Consider the following 22,799-nt stretch of genomic DNA (forward strand, 5'->3'; position numbering starts at 1 on the left):
TGCAACATGCAAGTTTCAAACTTTAATACTTGTGTTAAGAAAATAAACTTTAAATAAAAATACATTCAACATATCATCTTGACAAATTAAAAATACACTGCAAAATATACATGTCAACCACAGCTAATTAAGCAAGCAGTCTTTTTTAAAAAATCTCTAGGCTAATCCAAACAGAAACCCTTTTCAATATTTACTACCTAGTTCATACAAAACTTAATTCTGGGTTATCTACTGTATATGAAATATAACACTGACAAAAAGAATTGCATGGACAGGGCTAGGAAGATCTTTGGCACTTGGCCACATGCTGAAAACATCGATACTGCTTCATTGGAACATGAAATATTTTTCAGTGCTGCTTTATTATTAACTGCCTTGTACTTTACGCAATGTTGTACCTTAACTTTTGAAAGTGCATTTATTCCCCATAATAGTTTTGAAGAGCTCAGGTTTAATTTGGTATAAATGTAATTTGGAGGATGATGAGCTTTATTTGCTTGAGAGCCCTCTGTCCATCTCCATGTTTTGATGAATACACAGAATGCCAGGCATGACTCACATCATCAGGTCAATGTGTTCCTTCTGCACAGCAATCCAGTATAACTCTAGCAACAGCAACTGAATAGATAAATTACTAATATGGGAGATGTGTACTAGCCATTCCTGGTAAACAGTGGGCGGTTTGCTGCTATCTATGTATAGTAAAAGGTCAATGAGGCAGGGGAATGGAGGCTTTATTAAGCACTATTCTGAACCTCTACATCCACAGAACTATGCTTGCACAAGGATCAGAAATTAATCGTGCTCTTTTAGAATAAGGCAGAAACAAAGTTACTCAAACCTTACTTCGTGAAGATATGATATACAGACAGAACTGATTAATAGGTGACCCCCGTTTTCTTAGTATTAACTATCCCAATTTAAGTTTACATCCTTTCAACAGAACTGTTTGCAGAGTAATGACCCTCAATAATAAATATTATACATTGACATGGTTCTGGTGCAATCATGGCATACACTTCAAAAAAGAAAAAGGAGCGAATTATTTTAGAAATAATGTGAACAGGAACCAAAATGATTATAACAGAAGCAATACAAAAAGTTTGAAGTACCTTATAGACCAACACGTTTACCAGGGTAAATGGCTTCATCAAATGCCAAAATAGAATGACACAGTGATGATGCAACAAGTTAACACTGTAATTCAATCATCTTGACTGAGTATCAATATACTGAAAAGCCCCAGATGATTGTTTAAGTCCACCATCCCCTATATTTTCAGATACTCAGCACAGATGCCACTGCTCATGCAGCCAAAATGGCACCGGCAGAAGAGGGAGGTATCAGTAGATTCATGGGAACTCCGAAGTTTGCAGATTACAAAAAAGTTAGCAAAAGTAATGCACAAGATTCACTGAAACAGTCCAATGAAGACTGAATATGCTTAGTGCCCCCAGGAAGAGGGGAGAGATTTGTGTGAAAGCAGGAACAGAGTAAGAATTAGTAAAGGATGGTGGGAGAAGACAGAAATACAAGGTTGAGATTGTCAGGATAAGTAATTTTGAGGTTCACACGGAGAAGCTATGATTAAAATGTCCCAGTGATGAAGTGCGAACTACACATGCAAATCAATGGGAAAATCCAAGATTGTAAGGTAGCTGGAGCTGGCCACCAGTGTGGCCACCTCACCCCCCTAAGAAGAGGGAAAACATCAAAACGGAAGACCCACCCCCCACCAAATAGCCCAATATGCTATGTGAGCAGGAAATGTTTGCTGTCTAACCAAGTGGGAAATGAAAAACCAGGAAGAGGAAATGGAATGCAGTGGCTGGAAAGATGAATTGAAGCACTTCACCCTGCAACATTTTGTTGTAGGTCACATTTGTGTGATATATAAAGGGATCCAAAAGTGATGCATGATACCAATGTCAAATCTCAGCAAGATTCTTGAATACTAAGAATGTAGCTTAGGAACACCAAACAGCAAAATCACTTAACAGTAGGTCAGGAACACTGGTCTTTTAAGGTGGTTTATTACTTTGCCTGTTTTAAGAGACCTTACTCATATTTTATTTTTTTTGATGAATCAAATAATCATCTTGCAATCTCCTAACCAAGTAAAGCATCTTGACTCCATGAAAAGTTACAGACAGTATCACTATTTGTAATGAATACAAGTGCATAATACATTTTAAAGTTACTTTGCCTATCAACAAAAATTGAAGGCACAATACCTTTAAGTTAACATTTTTAACACTCAAACCTCAAAAAGAACACCATGCCAATTTGCTTATGTTCTAGGGATGGCCACTGCGGGTTACTTCAAATCATCATTCAGGTACACTCCAGCTCCAGGGATGGAGAACTCCCTGCTTGTGAGCGTAATTAGGCCTGCAAGGCAGTTCCCCACAAATCATGCCCACTTGTCCCACAGCTGACATATGTGACAACAGGAGTGGGGAAGGTATGGATGAAACTGCTTAAAGTGAGCTCCCAATTGTTGTTTTGCAAGTGGGGCTCCCCATCAGTGCCACTCAGCTGACTGATTCTGACAGGGAGCATCTGGCTACACTATTGGGAACTCCCTAGTGCAGCTAAAGGAACTGGGTTTCTCCAAACAGAGCATTTCCCCCTCTACAAAAGAAAAAAAATAAAATACCAGTTTAAATTATTACATACAAACTGCTAATGTGGGTTGAATATTTAACACGATTTTGATTTATATATCTACTTTTAAAATTAAAATGTAACTTTTCCTATAACACATCTTTTTGGGATGTGAACTGAGGTATACCATATTCTGTTGTAAACAGAGTGGGGTGAGGGAAACTGTTAAAAATAAGGCAATATAAGAATAGAGTCTTAAGACTGTAATTCAGAATATAATATAGATCAGCAGGTCCATGGTTTTGGGTTGTACGGGCATATTTACCAACCTCATGATTTGTAAGATAACCCTGTGGCTGAGCTGAATTATTTCAAAAATAAAGTAATATTTTGTACTATTCCTGTAATACATTAGACTGTATTAATGAAAAGGCAAACTTCACTGTGCATGGTATTTACAAGTACGAATATTAAAATTGTTGGTTGCACATCCTTCCCATATTGTCTATTACTTCTTTGGTACGGGTTCTCATGGTCATATTCAGATATCACAACATGATTTTATATAATGTATATATCATATCTAAAAGCACGTATGTAAAACAGGGAGTGTTATCGTTAAGTAAAAGCTGTTGGCTGTACTGCACTGCCAATGCTATTCAACTACTTGTGAATAACTTTATTAATTCATTATTGAGATGAAAGATTGTCTCAGGACACCTTAAGTGCTCAGATTTCAAGGGAAAGCATAGTCAATGGCTCACCATGAAAAGGCAGAACACCCCCACTTCAGTCCTTCCCTTGGAGGAACAAACCATAACCCCCAATTTAGTGTTATATCCAAACCAGAAATTGTGGCTTATTTTGCTTCAAGCAAACAATGATGTAAACTCAAAGTTCTTGGCTTATCAACTGCAGTTTGTTTCAGCACAACAAACGGCAATTTTGATTTGGATATACTTTTAAATCAGATCAGGGATTGTGGCTCGTTTCCCCTCATGCTACAGGAGTGGTAAAGGTGGAATGATAAGCAATGACTTACCTTGATGAACAAATTAGGCCACTGTTTAAGACTATGTACATGATTAAGAACTAATATAAATATAACTATTATTTTGTATTGATTGTACTATTTGCATTTATTTGCATCTTTATTTTTCACCAATTGAATTAAATAAAGATTAAAAGAGTGACATATGACATGATCCCACTACTACAACTGATATAGTATGTAGCTTTCACCCAGGTGATGAAACAATGATTGAATTAATAGCATTTGCATATTTCCCTATCAAAAACAGTAAAACCCACTGAAACAAGTCCCCGGACAAACAAATTGCAATGCACAATCACATCTCCAATATTTTAGTTCAACATTTTTGTTTAAACCTAGGGTGGACAAATGTGCCTTGTACAATTTTTAAAAAATGTTATCAGACAATAGTAGATTGTAGAATACGCAGGCCTGAACAGGGTATTCTGATGGAGAGCCTTATCTAGAGGAAATAATTTCCATCAGTACTTCTGGCTTTGTCCATTGCTGAATGCAGAACATAGAAAGGAGAACACCTCTGATTCAGGAGTCACTGCACTTGAAATACTTATATAAATTAGCTTTATACCTCCCAATTGTTGATTCAGTTGTAATTTTCTTAGATCTGTTTGTACCTCTAGTGTTCTTCTTACATAACTTCTGTGCCATTCATTCTGCTAATCCACTAAGTACTACACAGCTAAGCCCATGGGCCCAGAAGACTTCAACAATAGCCCCCATGTTATGGCAAACTATTTCTGAAACTCAAAAGACCTATCCAAAGCAGTTAGTGATAAGGCATGGGTATCGGCTGTTCCAAAATGACTCCCACTGGCTGCATGCAACCCTTTTGAGCATGCCTAAAGTAGCCGAGTAGATTATAAGCATTTATTTGCTGGTGCAGAAAGCCTTGTAATCTGGCTGTTGAATCCTACAGCAAGATCTTTGAATTTTTTCTTAGGCAATGCCATACTGTTAGTAATTCATGTAGTATTTTAAGCAGCTTGTATCCATTCTTCCCAATTTCTATCAATTAAAACAATTATTAACCACAACAGTGGCAAATAGCAGCCAAAAAGAAGAAAAACAAGTGTAGAAAAGTAAACTAGAACAACAATATACAAATATGTGGCAATATATCAATTTTTACAGTGCTCAGAAAATTGCTCCCAATATGAGGTTTCCTAGTACCACATTCAATAATACTGATGAAAGGAAGCCTGGGGTGATATCAAGCATTAGTCATACTTAGAGCAGACCCACTGAAATCAATGGAGTTAAGTGTATTGATGTCAATGGGTCCAGCCTATGTCTTAGTTGGATACCATGTTTCTGTTCATTACATACATTTTTATCAGCCTATGATTAAAAATATATCAAGAAGGCAAGATTAAGAGTTTCTAAATGCAAATCTGAGTCCAAAACTTCACCTGGCAAGTAAAAAACTAGATATAAAAATGTTCACAAAAGCATTGTTTTAAGCCACAATAGTGATCATTCAACTGATCATAATGATTAGATACTAAAAAGTATCTTTAAATATAATCTGGGGGCAATCCAGATATTTAAAGTGCTTGGAGTGGTTTTCGAAATCAACTAGTTGCAATTGGATGTGACATATTTCCAATGTGTAATACCTATCTTTAGGGCGATTGTTTTGATTGGCAGGTCGATGTTGCTTGGTATGCACCCATAATAGTTTCCCAACAGCACGAAGTTCTTACACAGTACTTCCAAAAAAGCCCTGATTGCTAAATAAAGTACTAGTAATTGGCTATTTAAAAAGAAAAACAAAATTCAGACAGTGGTCCCATGTCACTCCATTCACTGCTCACTCCAATTGTAAACAAGATGCATAGACTCCCTGACTTGTCCTGCTTCAGTAATATCACTTAAATAACATAACATTGCTAATTATGAATGCACATTTAAAAAGTACCACTTTGTTTCTTTACAAATGTCTATTGTGGATTAAGAAAGGACCATTTTAAAAGTGGCCGTGCGCTGTATATAAAGCTTCAATTCCTTTTGTTACCTGTTGGGATTTCTTTTGCCAAGACTCACTGTCCACAGAATAGGTACCGATGGTTCATAAATGAAATTGATTATTATCTTGGCACACCCAAAGTCCCTTCTGCAGTGGTAGTTAATTTCCTCCCTTAGAAAGCTTATTCCTTTAGTAGTTCCTTCCAGCGCTAGAAAATTTGTTTACTTTCATCTTCTGGCACTTTTAGTTCTTTAAGCGAAATGGAACTGATGTTCCTCACCCTGCAAAACAATCAGATTCCCAAGAAAGTCTTTTCCCTATTAAATAATAAATATATTGTCTGTACACAGATAATATCCAGGCAATGTACATTCTTAAATACTCTGAATCAGCATACAATCAGGATTTTTAAAAAGTGAAAACTACTCCAGTTTCTTCGAAATCCATTTGCTGCAGTGTGTCTTTGGTTAAGAAATTTTCCCAACAATTGGATTTTCTCTGGAAAAAAAGAGGAAGAAACCATGTCTATTAGGTGATAAAAGTAGCTTAAAAATATGAAAGCATGCTAGCTCGACCCCTCTCTTTGCTATGGTCCATTTAGGATAACATACTAGCGGGAAATACCTATTTAATGCATATAAAATGGACCACTGAAGATGGAAATATTGAATGGTGCACTATGATGTGTATTACTGATTAAATGTGCTTGAAGAGTGTCGTATCTTATATTTGTGCAGCTGGTTCTTGCTGCCTAAAATTAAAACCTTACACTTGTTCCTATTTATATTTTGTTCCTATTTTGTTAGTTTTGGCTCAATTCTCTAATCTGTTAAGGTCATACTGAATCCTGATTTTGTCTTCTGTGGCATTAGCTACGCCTCCCAGTTTGGTGTCTTCAGCAAATCTGATGAGCATCCCATCAATTCCTTTATCCAAGTCATTTATAAAGACATTGAACAACAACAGGCCCAGGATGGAACCCTTCAGCATTCCATTTGTCACTTTTTTCCAGGATGAGGAACCGTTAGTGAGCACTCTTGGTTTGATCAGCGAGCCAGCTACAAATCCACCTAACACTTACCTCGGCCAGTCCACATTTTACTGTTTCCACAGTAACCAAGAATAGCATAATTGATACAGTGGTACCTCAGGTTACATACGCTCCAGGTTACATATGCTTCAGGTTACAGACTCTACTAACCCAGAAATAGTGCTTCAGGATAAGAACAGAAATCGTGCTCTGGCAGCACGGCGGCAGCAGAAGGCCCCATTAGCTAAAGTGGTGCTTCAGGTTAAGAACAGTTTCAGGTTAAGAACGGACCTCCGGAACGAATTAAGTACTTAACCTGAGGTACCACTGTACAGTTTATCTATGCTAAAGATGGAGATGTGTAATAGTAATGTGTCTAGGTTTGAGTCAACTATTTCTCAGAAGCAGAGCTAATTTGCATGGTTTACCTTGAGGAAAAAAGTTGGGTGATATTTCAGAGTACATTTGGTTTGTCAGTACCTGCAATACTTACTCACTGCCATATTTAGCACTAGATGATCTTTTCTTCCCATGTCTGTCATGATGCTCATCCAACTTTTCTACAACAGATATTATTTGCTTAAGTGTTTGAAAAGTTGCCACTGAGTCCTCAATTTTGAAATTAGAATAGTCATCCGGTTCCTTCCGCGGACCTTGATAGACTGCTATACTTTCACAAGCCTCTAAAAATAAGTACGTACAAGCAACAGTATTAGGGAGGCCTTACTTTTTATTAAACAAAACCTGTAATCTTCTACATGTTCAGAAGCAGAAGTATATGTAACAGAAAATGGTTTTTTAAAAAAATAATTAAGAAAGAAAACTACTTTACTGGACACAAAAGAAATCTATTTGCCACTTGTTCTATAACCAATTCTCATAAACTTAACAATTTACTAAAGAATGTGTTTTTTCTCCAACACTACTATTTCTAAGAAATCAGCACTACTTGAATTAGTATATCTGTACCTTCCATCTTCTGCAGCTTTGGCATGTTGATAGCAAAAAGGGAGTAGATTCTCTCCGCTTCTCGATCCCCATCAATCTCTATTTGGATGTCATTAGGCACACCCCTGCAATTAAAAGTTTATAAACTATATACATATACATACATCTCCACCCTTCACTGTATGTTACAAACCATTCTCTAAAGCAGTTTAACACACGGCTGTCAAACACAAGGTCTGCGGGCCGAATTCGGCCCACCAGACCTCGTCATGTGGCCCGTGTAGCCGCCGCCGGCCGCCAGCCTTCACCTTTTATTCTCGCTTTTTTTTTTTTGACACAAGAAAGCCGCCTCTTCAGCGCATGCACGGCAGCCTACAAGCCAGAGAACGTCTGCCCTCTAGCGGCGCCGGCCGTTCTACACAGGAAACCTCCACTTTACATGCATTCAGGAAACCTCCACTTGTTTTTACAGCTACAACCGGCCCTTTGAGGGTGACCAAACTGCTGATGCAGCCCCCGATGAATTTGAGTTTGACACCCCTGGTTTAACACATGCAACTGGCTCCTGCCATCAATGGTATCTATTTTCCCGATTACAATGTTGCCTGTTCCTTCCACCTGCTATCTGTGAACTAAAGGACTGGAATATATCATATAGGAAGCACACATCTCTCTAGCTACAAATCCTAGGTTAACTATTATGACAAGCGGCCTTAAACACACACACACTCTTCTGCTAAGAGGCCCCTTTAGGCAACAAACATGCCGGGACTGACTGAAATCCCAGCAAAAATAGTCAGAGACCAATCTTATTTCTATTTCCAAACAAGTATACATCTTTCTTATCAGATGTTACTTACACAGTGCATGGTGTGCAACCTTCTGAGTTCTCTGATGTAGCCTTACAGCAAAGCCAGTTTCCATTCAAAAAAGCAGATGGATGATAAACACTCAATCTGCTTTCGTTGTATCTGCTCTTCCTACAGAGAGCTTCTATCCACTCACTAGCCTCCACGCAATTATTTGCTTGAACGTAGAGTGGCTTTTCAGCATGTATCACTTGAAACATCTGAGAAAGAAAACATCCTTTTTATTCAAAAACCCACAGTTTATTCACAGGACTCCAAATAACAAGCAGCACAAAATTCTCTTCATTTGCTGTTTTATTTAGCAATTTTGTGAAATTTCTGTTCTATTGCTTAGTAGCAGGACTGCAATGCTACACCCTTCATCAGCTTAGTTCTCTTGGCAGCCACATTGTTACTTATCATGACATCCTTCCCCTTGTCCATCCCATCTTACATCATAAACCAAGAAACAGACTCAACTGTGGCAGCTACTAGTACAACAGTCATGTGACTAGCAGAAGCCCCGTTCCTCATGTACTGCAACAGCTGGATCTAACAGGCACCTTGGGTGGGCAGAAGAGCTTGAACAGTGTTAACATATCATATACCCTGCTTTCACAACAAAATGGCTTGCACAACAGCAACTCTCTTGCTTCTTGCGCTAACATTATGTGGGATCCTGCCCCTTATATTTTAAGCAGCAGCTCCTTCTGGAAAATAATCATTAATAGGAAGAATCAAAACAGTATTCTCAACCAAAAACCTTAATATGAAAGAAAGTGCACCCCAAATCGAACCTGCCTTGTGTTTATTAATGCCCTGTGGGCTTAAGGATGACATTGGTTGGATGGCAGCTACAAAACTAGTACAGGACTCCAAAAATGTCACTTTTTGCTATACAGACAAAAACCATTTTGGGTGGGGGTTACATTCCTGACCCGCACTCATTTTTCCGGCCTCTTCTGGGTTGTGGATATGTTTGTGTGGTTGCGTGCATATTGGACAAGAGTAAAATGGCCGTTGTCTGTATTAATTTCCTTGGCATTGTTGTATGATATTTGCATACACATTTTACTGGCACAGTATCAAGTTACAGTGGTGCCTCGCAAGACGAAATTAATTCGTTCCGCAAGTTTTTTCTTCTTGCGAGTTTTTCGTCTTGCGAAGCACGGTTTCCCATAGGAATGCATTGAAAATCAATTAATGCGTTCCTAGGGAAACAGCTTGCCAGGCTGGCGGTGTGGAGAAGGGCTTTTCTCCCCACCGCAAGCCTTCAGGACAGGTACGGGAACAGAGGGGAAGGCGCGCAGCGCTTTCCCTCTGTTCCCGGGGCTTGCGTGGGAGGAGGGTTTTTCCTCCCCACCGCCAACATTCAGAACAGCATTCTGAATGTTGGCGGTGGGAAGGGAAACCCTCCTCCCACCCCAAGTCTCGGGCGGCGGGAGGCAGCGTTCCCGTCCCCCCGCCCGGCTTCGGTGCGATGCTCCAAAGCCGCGCGGAGGGAGGAGGAGTTCCCGCCCCCCCGCCCGGCTTCGGAGCGATGCTCCAAAGCCGTGCGGAGGGAGGCAGCGTTCCGGTCCCCCCGCCCGGCTTCGGTGCGATGCTCCAAAGCCGCGCGGAGGGAGGAGGAGTTCCCGCCCCCCCGCCCGGCTTCGGTGCGATGCTCCAAAGCCGCGCGGAGGGAGGCAGCGTTCCCGCCCCCCCGCCCGGCTTCGGTGCGATGCTCCAAAGCCGCGCGGAGGGAGGAGGAGTTCCCGCCCCCCCGCCCGGCTTCGGTGCGATGCTCCAAAGCCGCGCGGAGGGAGGCAGCGTTCCCGCCCCCCCGCCCGGCTTCGGTGCGATGCTCCAAAGCCGCGCGGAGGGAGGAGGAGTTCCCGCCCCCCCGCCCGGCTTCGGTGCGATGCTCCAAAGCCGCACGGAGGGAGGAGGAGTTCCCGCCCCCCCGCCCGGCTTCGGAGCATCGTTCCGAAGCCGGGCGGCGGGAGGAGGTCCGAGGACAGTGGGGAAGTCGCGCTTCCCCGCTGTCCGGGAGATTTCCCTATGGGCTGTCGTCTTGCGAAGCAAGCCCATAGGGAAATTCGTTTTGCGAAGCGCCTCCAAAACGGAAAACCCTTTCGTCTAGCGGGTTTTCCGTCTTGCGAGGCGTTCGTCTTGCGGGGTACCACTGTATCAGCAGATAAGTTAATTCTTTTGCTATATAAGGACATTGTTAAGTTGTAATGTATTGACTGCATATATGAACAAAGTATTTGTGGGTAATGTTTTTCAACTATTTTGCAATTAAGCATTTACCTTTAAGGGACCTCTGCCCTCCAAATTAGAAGTCTATTTTTAATCGAGGCTTTAATAATTATCTATTTCACGTAAGCCAGTTCTTTAGTTTATTTATAAGCTTCATGTTATCCAGTATGGATCCAGGACAATTGGCTAGGCAGTGATATGGGTATATGTATCCATCCCCACTTGTATGTGTATGTATAGTTGGTGGATAGGTATTTGAGCAGAAATTTTGTTATCTGCGGGATAACAGAAGTTATAGAGTTTCATGAGTTTCAATTCATATTTTAGTAGATGCACATTGCCTGCTTAGACATCTTAACCAGTGTTTCTTATTTAGACTTCCTAAATCAGGCTTCCTCAACCTTGGCCCTCCAGATGTTTTGAGATTACAATTCCCATCATCCCTGACCACTAGTCCTGCTAGCTAGGGATCATGGGAGTTGTAGGCCAAAAACATCTGGAGGGCCGAGGTTGAGTAAGCCTGTCCTAAATCTATTAACTCAGGATAATTTTCACGGTATTTCCCTCAATTATATGTTAAGTTCCATCTACAAGAGTGGAGAATCTCTGGCCTGTCCAGGCTAAATTTGACCTGGTATGGGTCCCAATTTGGCCAGTTTCCTCAAACCATGTTCAGCTGCCCCACAACTGGATTTCTGTGTGGAAAGTTGATCATGCAGCTGATCCCTGCAGAAAGCAGGCCAGATATTATGCCCCCCCCCAACATCAGCAGAAAGATGATAAATTTTGAGTCTATTCATCAGTAGGGTGTCAAAGCATTGCACAATCATCATCTGATGTCATTGTTATTTCATTTAATTGACAGGATGGCAGCTCTGTGGAGCTCTCAAATTTGGCCAATGAGAGATAGGGGAGATAAGAATTTGGCCTGCCAGCCAGTTTAGGTTGCTCAGTTCTGATCTACAATATGGTTGATAAATGTTTCAAAAAGATGGGGGCACTGCAAGTAAATATGATAATTATATAATGTTATTTTCCAAGAACAAATGCCCTGTGGAGCAGTTAGCTTAAAAACTAAGTGTATTCTTAACTAATATTTCAAAACTAAATCCAGCTTACGTTTTTCCTGTTAAAGGCATTCTCATCAAGCTTTTCCACTGCAAGGATGTTTTTGATTGGAATGGTGTAAATAGGATCTTTATCTGTGTAAATAAGAATGAGTAAATTGGTACAAACTATAGAAAAGAAAACTATTGATTAGGATAATGCTGGAGACAAAATCTTAGTAGAATTTGGAACTGAACTCTGGCATTCCATTTTTCATTTCCTATGGAGCAAGTGCAGTAGAGAAGGCATATGCCTGCCAACTCTATTATGGTTAACACATATATGCAAGTGCCTCTTTTAGGTAAGAAAGTAAGCAGGCTTGGATAGGACTTTTTTTCAGCCAGAACTCACAAGAACACAGTTCTGGCACCTCTCAGGAGGGCACCATTGCCATCATAAGAGAACAAGGGAGGCGTTCATGGTGAGTTCTGGCACCTCTTTTTCTAGACTAGCACTGGGTTTGGAAATACGAGTTGGAATTTAAAAATACCTTCAAGACATAGAAGACAACATATTTTTACTACTTTATACCACTTTGAACAAAAAAGGGATTCTGTTTTAACGAATTCATTTAATTATCATAACGAAAGAACAAAGTCTGCACTATAGATAAATAGACCACATCCTGTAACTTAAAATGCTGAAGTTGCAAATAAGCAGCACTAATACCTTGTTGCTTGTGATAAGTGAGCTCTCTATCTGTCAAACAGAACCAACGCTTTTTGAAATTCTTTTTCCCAATACGTGTTCTTCCTTGTGCTCTTTTATACATTTCCCTGTGAATAAATACAAAGGATTATTAAGCAGAAACCTTCAAAATGCTTCCCATAGAGTTCCCAGTTGCACTTACACACAGGTCCTTCAATCTGCCTACTCATTATGCAAAAAAATACTTATCCAATTATGCTCAAACCACTCCACAGATTCAGATATCCAAACATCCAGAGTTTGACAGCTTCCTTACTTTGTGCTTTGGTGGCCAGCAGTAGCCATTTGGGAGCAGAAACCATGCAGGAAGCAAGCTCAGACAAATCAAGGAGCAGGAGAGACTGAACTAATCAGTTTTTCCTTTGTCTGTCTTTTACTGGTAGGCTGCAGCAATTTCAGGAAGAAACCATGAAGAGAGTTGGGACAAATCCTCCAATTAGAAATGTTCCCATAGGAATCAATGGAAATTGTGGACTCCTTAAACAAACGCTCACCTAACAAACAATTTCCAGGGAATGCATTGTGTTTGGTAAGGGGACCTGTGTGTCCTTACAAGCAATATAATAAACTATTATTATTATTATTATTATTATTATTATTATTATTATTATTATTATTTTGTTATTTATACCACACCCAACTGCCTGGGTCTCATCAGCCTCTCTGGGTGGCTTACAGCATATATCAAAACATAATAAAACATCAAACAGTAAAACTTCCGGATACAGGGCTGCCTTCAGATGTCTTCTAAAAGTTATGTAGTTCTTTTATCTCCTTGACAGGGAGAGTGTTCCACAGGGAGGGCGCCACTACCAAGAAGGCCCTCTGCCTGGTTCCCTGTAACTTCACTTCTTGCAGTGAGGGAACCAGTAGAAGACCTTCAGAGGAGGACCTCAGTGTCTGGGCTGAACAATGGGGGTGGAGACGTTCCTTCAGGTATACTGGGCCAAGGCCGTTTAGGGCTTTAAACGTCAGCAGAAACACTTTGAATTGTGTTCAGAAACACACCAGGAGCCAATGAAGATCCTTTAGGACCAGTGTTATATGGTCCCTGCGGCCACTCCCAGTCAGTCACCAGTCTAGCTGGCGCATTCTGGATTAGTTGTAGTTTCTGAGTCACCTTCAAAGGTAGCCCCACGTAGAGCACACTGCAATAGTCCAAGCAGGAGATAACCAGAGCATGCATCACTCTGGCAAGACAGTCTGCAGGCAGGCATGGTATCAGCCAGTGTACCAGGTGGAGCTGGTAGACAGCTGCCCTGGACACAGAATTGACCTCCGCCTCCAGGGACAGCTGTGAGTCCAAAATGACTCCCAGGTGCGCACCATTCAGGACCAGGGAGTCCCACACACCTGCCCGTCCCCTGTCCCCCCAAAACAGTACTTCTGTCTTGTCAGGATTCAACCTCAGTCTGTTATATAGTTATAACACTAAGTGGACCACCAGAAATTGAACAATTTATAGTTGAATATGAGACTTTAGTAGGATACAAAGTTAAATTAAAAAAACCCAGAACTATTAGGAATAAATATGATTTAAAATATGGAAATATTTATAATGGTATAAAGGGCACGTTTATGTATAGTTGTTATAGTAGTATTTTAAAAATATTTTTCACTTATCCTCAAAGTTCACGAAGTAATATGAAGAAAACATTTTTATTATTTCTCTTTCCCAGGCTTGCTCACATCATTCCACTTCAAAAAGAAAATGCAAGGTTGTTGTTGCAGCTCTGCAAGTTCTTTCCAACCATCAATTTAAGGTAAGAATGCTACAGGGTGATTAACTATAATAACTATCCTCTCCTTGCAAGAATCTTGTACTGATAAAAAGGGGTATTTTGTATACAATGGTAATGTGAGCAAGGAATTGTGCACATATGTAAGTAGGCTACTGCCTCAGAGAGAGTTGGCACATCTCAGGGAAGCAAAGGTTCTAGGCTCGAACTAGTTCAAAGAGATGACAAAAATAATGTATTCAAGCAAAACACTTGTCAGTATTCAGTACTTTGTACTTCAGTTACCCTTCTTTTAGATGAATCGACTCGCTCATGACACTTGGCTCTTTAGTTTCAGTAGATGATACCTCATCTAAAAACTAAAAGAGAACATGTTAAAATAATGTGAATTGTTTTCCATACATAACTGTAGAAGCTTTAAAAAAAAATCAATATACATGAAATTTGAGGGCGGTTGCTGATGACGGAGAGAGGAGAAAAAAGAACTCTGGGAGGCAGGCACAGTCCCCTCAGGCTTTTCTCTCCGGCCTAACAGATCAGATCGTTTCTCCCCAGCTTTCACTGATATTTTGCTAAGCTAAGTTCTTCTACTTTCAAATAGAAGAAAGTAGAACATGGAGACCTTGTTAAAATAATGTGAATTGTTTTCCATACTTAACTGTAGAAACTTTTGTAAAAGTTTTTTTAAAAATCAATATACATGAAGTCTAAGCTAACCAAAGTTAATTTACAGTTCTAAGATGTTGTTTCTGCATTTTACCTTCACATTTGATCTAAAATATTGCATCTTAAAAACATTTCTGCCATTGTACTTTAGCAAAACAAGTGTGCACGTGAGGGGTACAGGGTGGCATTGTGTAGTAAACAGAGGATTAGACTTGTACCAGGAAGATCTGGGTTCAAACCACTAGCCAGCTGTAAGCAACTGATTTGCCCATCTATTGATCTAACCTACCTCACAGTGCTGTTGTGTATATCAAAAGGGATAGCCTCCAAGTACAGTTCCTGACATCCTTGGAGGAATGCAAGAAAAAAATGGACGCATACTTTAACTAAAATAACGTGTATATATATAAAAAATACCTTTTTGACAGCTTCAATATATGCCTCTTCCTGAAACATTTTGAAAAATTCACACATAAATGTCTCCTTGAAGCTTGACTAAAAGAGAGAAAATTGAAGTGAGTAAACCTTAGCAATTAAGATACCAGAAGCAAAGCAAAAGAATAAATAATCAGGTACTTACTAGCTTGCTTTTGGACAAACTTCCCCAGCTCCCCAGTGTCTGAATGGCTTTTGATATAAGGGTTAATGTTCTAGATGTCTGTGCATCCTAAAAGAAACAGATAAGAAACAGGTAAAGTTGCCATTTTACTGGTGTCATAGTATTGTTTTAGGTCCCTGCTATAAAAAAAAATTTCAGGCAAGTCAACCCAGACATGCACATGTGACATGTATTTTAATATGTGATTTTATAATGTAAACATTTTTAAAAATGATCTGATTTACATTTTGAATCTTGGGTCACCTTGTTTTTAACATCTGATTCTATTATTTTTAATAGAATTTATAATTAGAATTTAATTTATATTTTATGTAAAGCACTTAGAAACTTGATGATTAAATTGTATATAAATCTTGTTAAATAACTAATAGTATTACAATGAAAGAACATCTACCAAGTACTTTACTGCACAGCTGCCACATGGCAGCTTTCATATAAGCATCATGGAGATGGACACAGCATGAAGCAGTGTTTTGCAGACTCCAACAAATTTTCATGAGCACAAGGGCCTTTGATACAAGCAGAAGCCCCTATTAATAGAAGTGGCACAGCATGGGGGAAGGCTATAATTTTTGCCAATGCTCCTGCAGCTCCTTGTGCACCTCCCATACTGTTCTGGAAAGTCTTCAATCATTCAGAGCGGATTTGTTTGGGAGGGCATGAGGGGCAGGTGAAAATGTCCCCCCTCTGTTACTGGGAAATGAGAGTGTTATTTCAGTGAGCAGAAGTCCCCTCATGAGAGGTACTGTTTCAATCTATTAGTAGATGAAACATCTTACATTATAGATTCTGGTTCTACAGTTTGATATGTCTCCACCAGACAAAAAGAGCTGTACTTTATTGCTTAAAAGGAGCCAAGGTTTTACAGAGAAATTCTACTTCATTTATTTATGAAAATGCATTTAAAAGATGTATATACCAGTTCATTGCAAGAAAACCTTTAAGTGTTTTATATAAATATCCATATTTAAGATGTTAAACATTTGTGCTAACTTTACAATACACAGACCTATATAATCTGACGCTGAAACATTTCACTTATTTGCAGTGGCGTAGCGTGGGTTGTCAGCACCTGGGGCAAGGCAAGTAATTTGCGCCCCCTAACCCGTGGATTTGTGCCCCCTAACCTGTGGATTTGCCTAACCCCAGATGTTGCGCCCGCCCCCCCCCCGCACCCCCCACGCTACGCCACTGCTTATTTGAATATTTAAAGGCTATGCCCTAACATAATCTTTGAATCAGAGACTGAGCAATATTGTTTTGCTCCAATTCATGTAACTAGCTGAATATTTATTTTGTAGCAGAATAGCGTCTTGAATTAAATCTGACATTTCTATTAATGCCCCTTCTGAACGACTGGATGCTACATGAATGTATTTTGACCTCACCAAACCACATAGTTACCTAAGGACACAGCGGTGCCACTTCTATGACATTAAGTCTCTCCTCTTTTGCTAACAAGGCCCAGAATCCTAAGAGGAGGTACGAGTGAGAGGGAGCAGTGACAGGCGAAAATGAGTACAGTGGATACATGGGGTGCTGGTAAGAAGGGGGGAGCATAGAAAGGACATTGCTCCAACAACATGGAACCAGGAACTACATGCAGTGGTGCAGAAAATGTTTTGGAAAAATGTTTTGTGTCATAAGTTCATTAGTAACACTGAATGGATGCCAATTGCAAACACAGTATTAGGCAAGTTTGGCAGGTTCAAAGTTGTAAATAATGTTTTACAGGTAATTAACTCTAACATTGTCTTTAAATCTTGCAAGAAACATGTCTACATAACAATAGATATTAAGTGTGCATTAATTTCTCCCCTCAAATATTTGTGGTCAAATGCTTTGTGGCATATGGGGGGGGATGTTAACTTTTTTTGCTCTGTTTACTAAATTGCAAGTGAAGCAAACACAATAAATTAGATTACTCTTTGGAGCATCAGAAAATGTTTCTGATGCAAGTTAGCCTATGCAACGTGAATAGGAAAAACTTCCCATTCAAAGATTTCCAGAAAACACATGTCACTGATTACATGAACAGTAGCTACAGCAGTACTATTCAGTATCCTCTAATTAAGAAAGTACACTGCCATAAAGCAGGGGTAGGCAACCTAAGGCCCGTGGGCCACAAGCGGCCCACAGGGGTCATTTAACCAGCCCCCAAGCCACCCCCAAACTGAGCCGCCCACTTGGTGAGTCCCTGCGCGCTGCGCTAAACTGGCGCAGCGCCTTGCTTCTGCGACACCAGAAATCGCATCTGCGCAGACGCCGGAAATTGCAGGCACATGCGCTCACACACGCGTGCAATCTGGCCCACGGAAGGATCTCCACTGGAGTGAACCAGCCCAGGCGAGGTAAACCTTGCCGACCCCTGGCCATAAAGAGTATATTGATTTATAATAGCTTTTCCATATGTTTAACATCTTAGACCCAAGTAGTTCACTCCACTACTACTTCATAAGCAATGTTGCAAAACTGATGCCTTTGAATACTGTTGCTGGGACTCACAAATGGGAAAAAGGTTGCCATGGGCTTCCCATATGCATCTGGTTAGTCACTGTGAGAACAGGACATTGATCTAGATGGGCCTTTGACCTGAACCAGCAGGGCTCTATTAAAGTTCTTATAAGACAATCTATAAATGAGCATCAATAACCCAAGAAAAGAAAGCTATTATTGTGGAATATTTTCTTTTTTGAGATGAGCAGTGCACAATGCTTTTGGGGCCACTTTCTATGCTATGTTCTTACTACAATGAAAACATCTCTGTGTAGGAAAAGTTACATAGAATGTTTCACATGATACCAAGCTATAACTGTCCCATTTGACATCCTGTACAACATTCTCTACATATTACCAGAATATTAACAATAAAGTTTTCTACACACCCCTTCAAGATAACCCAGACTTCTCTTTTAGGACTTTCTGTCACTGTTTGAGATTACTTTGAAGTCAATAGGAAATGCAACCATATACCATACAAGTGATCAGGGTGCCAGCTACCTACTCATATCAATTTTCCAATTATTATTATTAATATTCAGGCAGGATAATAGCTCAGAACCGTAGGGGACTTAGGGACTATGTAGTTATGTAATTATATTCAGGAGGCCTAAAAACTGACAGTTCAACTCTCCATTCACAATGCAAACGTTAGGCTTATTTCTATATTTATCTTCCTAACAAACCTTGCCTAGAGAGTTTGGACAGAATATTATTAAAACTTACGGGATGATGAGGTCGTAAATGGAAAGTATGAGGCGATACTACAGCTACAGCAAAGAAACGAAGAAATATAAAGCTGCTCACTGCAGAATATTGTACATGAGGGTCATCTGCAGAGAAAAACCATGAAATGTAAGATGTATTACAAGTTGGTAGGAAATGAAGACAATGAAAAACTTTAGCAGGATAATGTCATTAGAAAAAGAAGTACTGTTCTTTGGCAGAATAAAGAACTAGCAAGTAGGATGAAATGAAAGTGTGGTTATGATGCAAGATGCTTTTGCCATTTGTTATAGGGCACAAATAAGAACTGGAACTCATCTGGTTGTACCTAAACTATGATTTAGTCATGTACACAAACCTTGAGCTTGTGAGCTCCATCTCCCCTCCTCCAGCACTATTGCAGAGAGGAAACTGGAAGGGTTTGCTTCTGTTTTCAGTTAATCATGGCTTATTATTGTGTCTGAAGTAAAAACTATACCAATTCTTCTCTATGTTTTATGGTAACAAGCCAGGATTTGAAGTTGGCTTGCTTACTTAAACCATAGTTAAGACTTTGGTTTGCTTCACAGCTGTGCTGGAGAAAAGGGAATGGGGAGCTCATAAACGCAAGGCCCATTAATGTAAACCAATCAGCCCCAGCCAGTATGACCAATGGTAAGAGACATTTACAGTTAGGAGTTCAACTTATTCTGGAGGGAACAGGTTCCCCATCCCTTATGTAAACCATTGTTTATCATTATGTGCAATTGAAGCTACTATTTATATTTTATATCAGATAAATGATACATTCTAATAGTTTTCAGAGAACACATATTTTACTCTATACCAAGAAGGCTATTTCCCCTTTTTTATGTTGGGGGAGATGTTGTATAGTATATGTATGTTCAATATAGAATACGTATAACAATGTACTATTCAACTTGCTATTCAAAGCTTCACACGTTTTAACCAATAAGTAACACTAACAGATGCATGGCTGTATTTCAAAATGTTGTCTAATGCAACATTTTAAAACACGATCTGTGTTTGTATTTTTCTCTTATACTGTATGTCTCTTATCTTGTGCTCTTTTCATACTGATGCTTTGGTATAACAAGCATGCAGTTCTGCTGATGCCAAATAGTATAGATTAATGAAATACATATGCTTCGTACACAGCCTACAGAAAGCAGATCATGTTTACAATAAACATTTTTAAAGTCTATTGAAAATGTAAAGTTGCAAATTCAGTCATTTCAGTTTCCTTATGAATGCTACTGGACAACTCTTTGAGAACACTTCCATGGACTTCAAGAGGTCTTACATAAGTTTCTAATTAAAAAAAATACACTTACTAGAAAATCTTTCAGCAGCCAAGCGCCTCAGAGAACAGAACACATCACACATTAATTTAGGGCAACTTATACTTGACTGTACAACTGTACTGAATACTTTGTCAACATAGAAGCGCAGATTTTCCTAGAAGGCAAACAAATTATTTCAGAAATCCATACTGTTTTATTCTATTGTCAAAGAAAAATCTAATACAAAATTTTACATACAAGTTCTCCATTCTAGCATAACAATGGCAATCTTTTGGGAACAGAGGCAAATGTAAATCATATACTTTAAAGGTCAATAAAACACACTGGCATATGCACAGGTTATTCACATCTTATGTGAGGGTTACGTTCTGGAGATATAGAGCGTAAAGCCAAAATAGAGTACAATTAAAACAACCCTGTGGAAACTTTGAAATGCCCCATAAAAAGCACAGCACACGTTCTCCAAGGTCACTCTTACTCTCTCCCCAGGCAACTTGTACCCTACCTCTGCATGATCTCCCAAGGTGAGTGCAATGACGGGTGGGATTGCCTATGTCCCCCCACCCCCCGCCAAGTGCCGACCCCTTTTGATTTTTTTTTTTTTAGCCAAGCGCATAAAGTTCAAATTATGATGTAAAACACACATAAGTTGCGAGTTACCTGCATACATAGTTACACAACAGAAAAGTGCACTGACATCTACTTTCACTGCTGCCAATGGTACAAGCTAGCCAAAAGACAACCCATATATCACTACCAATGCTTACTGTGAATAATTAGAAACATAGCCTTTTTGTGGTAGAAATTCTATCTTTATTGCAGCTCACTCATACTTTTATTTTAACAAAGAGATACCTGATACTTAATAGCAACAACTCTCAAGGCTACCATAATGGGTCCAGGTTTTGATCCCAACAATGTAATGTGCATGTTCAGTATTATGAACTGAATTATGAACTGATTTACAGTAGTACTTATTTATACTGAGGTCTACATAATGGAAGTTATACAGAGAACATTGGTAACTGGAAGCCAACACAAGTGGAAGAATTACACTCAGATTCTAAGTAATTTTGCTTGATGTTGAAATTTAGCACGGCTAACTATTATCACTCCAAAAATTTATTATACACTAGTTCAGGAGTGGGGAACCTTTTGCAGCCCAAGGCTGCATTCTGGCAACCTTCTAGGTCCCATATGCCAGTGGTAGGAGACGCTGGATGCAAAAATGGACAAATCAATTAATGTAAATTTTACCTTTACACAGTCGGCTGGTTTACACACCTCTGTTCTCCATTAAGAAAAGCAAGAGGCATTATCAAAGTTCAATGACACATTCCAGCCAGGCAAAAACACTCAAAGAGAGCACAAAGCAGGGCCAGGCCTGAGGTTCCCCACCTCTGCACTAGGTCCTCGAATATAAGCTGAACAAAATCACTTAAACACACCTGGTGTATTTCAACATTATCAGCTTCTTTCAGTTTCAAAGGATCAATTTCGCAAGGTTTGGGATTATCACATATCTGAAAACAAGAGTAAAATTTTAGTCAGTTATATCAGGACAGGCATTATTCAGGTCTGTTCTCCTTTACTGAGCCAGAGGTAAGAAGAGGGGCAAAACCCATCAATGTTTCCCCAGAAGCTGCCTGTAGGCATACTGCAAACTTTTGAAAAAAAGATGGCCACTGCATGTTTACGTTTCTAGTGGCCGTACTCACACCTTAAAACCATGCATCCTCAAGGAGGAAGGTACCTTGATTTCCCTCCTTTTTTTTCTTCCAGTCTTCCTTAATATGCTAAAAAGGTGCACCTGCCAGTAGCAATCTAGTAAGTTAATGGCAACATTGTGGATAAGTGTTTTATTACCCCACTCCCCTCATGATCCTGGAGATTGGATTTCAGGCTAGCCCGGATGAAGAAGTTTTATGTATATAAACTGTTAAGAACAGACATCAGCTGTTTCTTTCCTGTAACTGACTTATATGAATAGGATCAGAACTACATAGGCACAGGTGCTCGTACACATGCATGGATGATACTGAAGAGATCACTTCCAGTCCATTTAGGTATGAGTTGTCATAGGCAACTTCATTCATTTAGCAGTAGTATTCTTGCTGTTGAGAAACACGTCTGCATACTGTATGTATTTAAGGGGCACAGCATGCAGATTACAATCATATGGAAAGCCACCACACTTGTCTGGAAGCTGTAGAGATTTCCCATAATATGTGGAGTGGAACCCTTCTACACTTTACAAGAGTCACGATAACCCGCCATGCCATGCAGATGTTTTGTGGCAAGCAGGAACTGTATTATGTGGTCGTTTTGTTGTGGTGCTCACTGGCTGATATCTAAGAAACAACTCTGCACTGAGTCATTGGTTAATAAAGCTGGAAGCAGTGCCAAAAAAATAATATTTAACCAACCAGCTTTGTAAACTTTAATGCATAATGTTACAGTACCTCATCAAGAATTGGTTTTAATGTAACTTTCAGGTAGTGCTTTCCCACTATTTTCATCATTTCATCTAGGCATCGAGTAGCTAAAGAATTCCCTCTGAAGATTGTATTTGCTTCCCTGCAAAGCAATATGAATCATTAAGAATTCAAGATGGAAGGAATGTATAAATCATAGCTTTGTTTTCTGTGAAAAGTTTTTAGCAATCTAGCTCAAATACAGACGGTATTCAGAAACCAGAGTTTAAAACATCTGCAATATCTGCGATATATTTAGCTAA

The 22,799-nt window shown here is 39.6% G+C and overlaps 1 protein-coding gene across 3 annotated transcripts in view; it reads right to left on the reverse strand.

The window, feature by feature from the left end:
- Positions 1 to 9: 9 nt before the first annotated feature.
- RASA2 (RAS p21 protein activator 2) overlaps positions 10 to 22,799 on the reverse strand; it is a 46,719-nt gene continuing 23,929 nt past the window's right edge. For 2 of the 3 annotated variants that reach the window (XM_028731176.2, XM_028731175.2), the window contains 13 exons: positions 22,525 to 22,639; positions 21,511 to 21,585; positions 20,093 to 20,216; positions 18,759 to 18,865; positions 15,495 to 15,581; positions 15,332 to 15,409; positions 14,534 to 14,607; positions 12,471 to 12,577; positions 11,814 to 11,896; positions 8,466 to 8,674; positions 7,627 to 7,730; positions 7,151 to 7,340; positions 10 to 6,125 (listed from right to left, as the gene is read on the reverse strand). In XM_028731176.2, the coding sequence (XP_028587009.2) occupies positions 6,095 to 6,125; positions 7,151 to 7,340; positions 7,627 to 7,730; positions 8,466 to 8,674; positions 11,814 to 11,896; positions 12,471 to 12,577; positions 14,534 to 14,607; positions 15,332 to 15,409; positions 15,495 to 15,581; positions 18,759 to 18,865; positions 20,093 to 20,216; positions 21,511 to 21,585; positions 22,525 to 22,639 (1,384 nt within the window). In that variant the 3' untranslated portion in view covers positions 10 to 6,094. The remainder of the gene's footprint in view (positions 6,126 to 7,150; positions 7,341 to 7,626; positions 7,731 to 8,465; positions 8,675 to 11,813; positions 11,897 to 12,470; positions 12,578 to 14,533; positions 14,608 to 15,331; positions 15,410 to 15,494; positions 15,582 to 18,758; positions 18,866 to 20,092; positions 20,217 to 21,510; positions 21,586 to 22,524; positions 22,640 to 22,799) is intronic. The other variant, XM_077929898.1, reaches the window with a different exon arrangement.

The sequence above is a fragment of the Podarcis muralis genome, chromosome 6 (assembly GCF_964188315.1).
Source record: "Podarcis muralis chromosome 6, rPodMur119.hap1.1, whole genome shotgun sequence".
NCBI lineage: Eukaryota > Metazoa > Chordata > Lepidosauria > Squamata > Lacertidae > Podarcis > Podarcis muralis.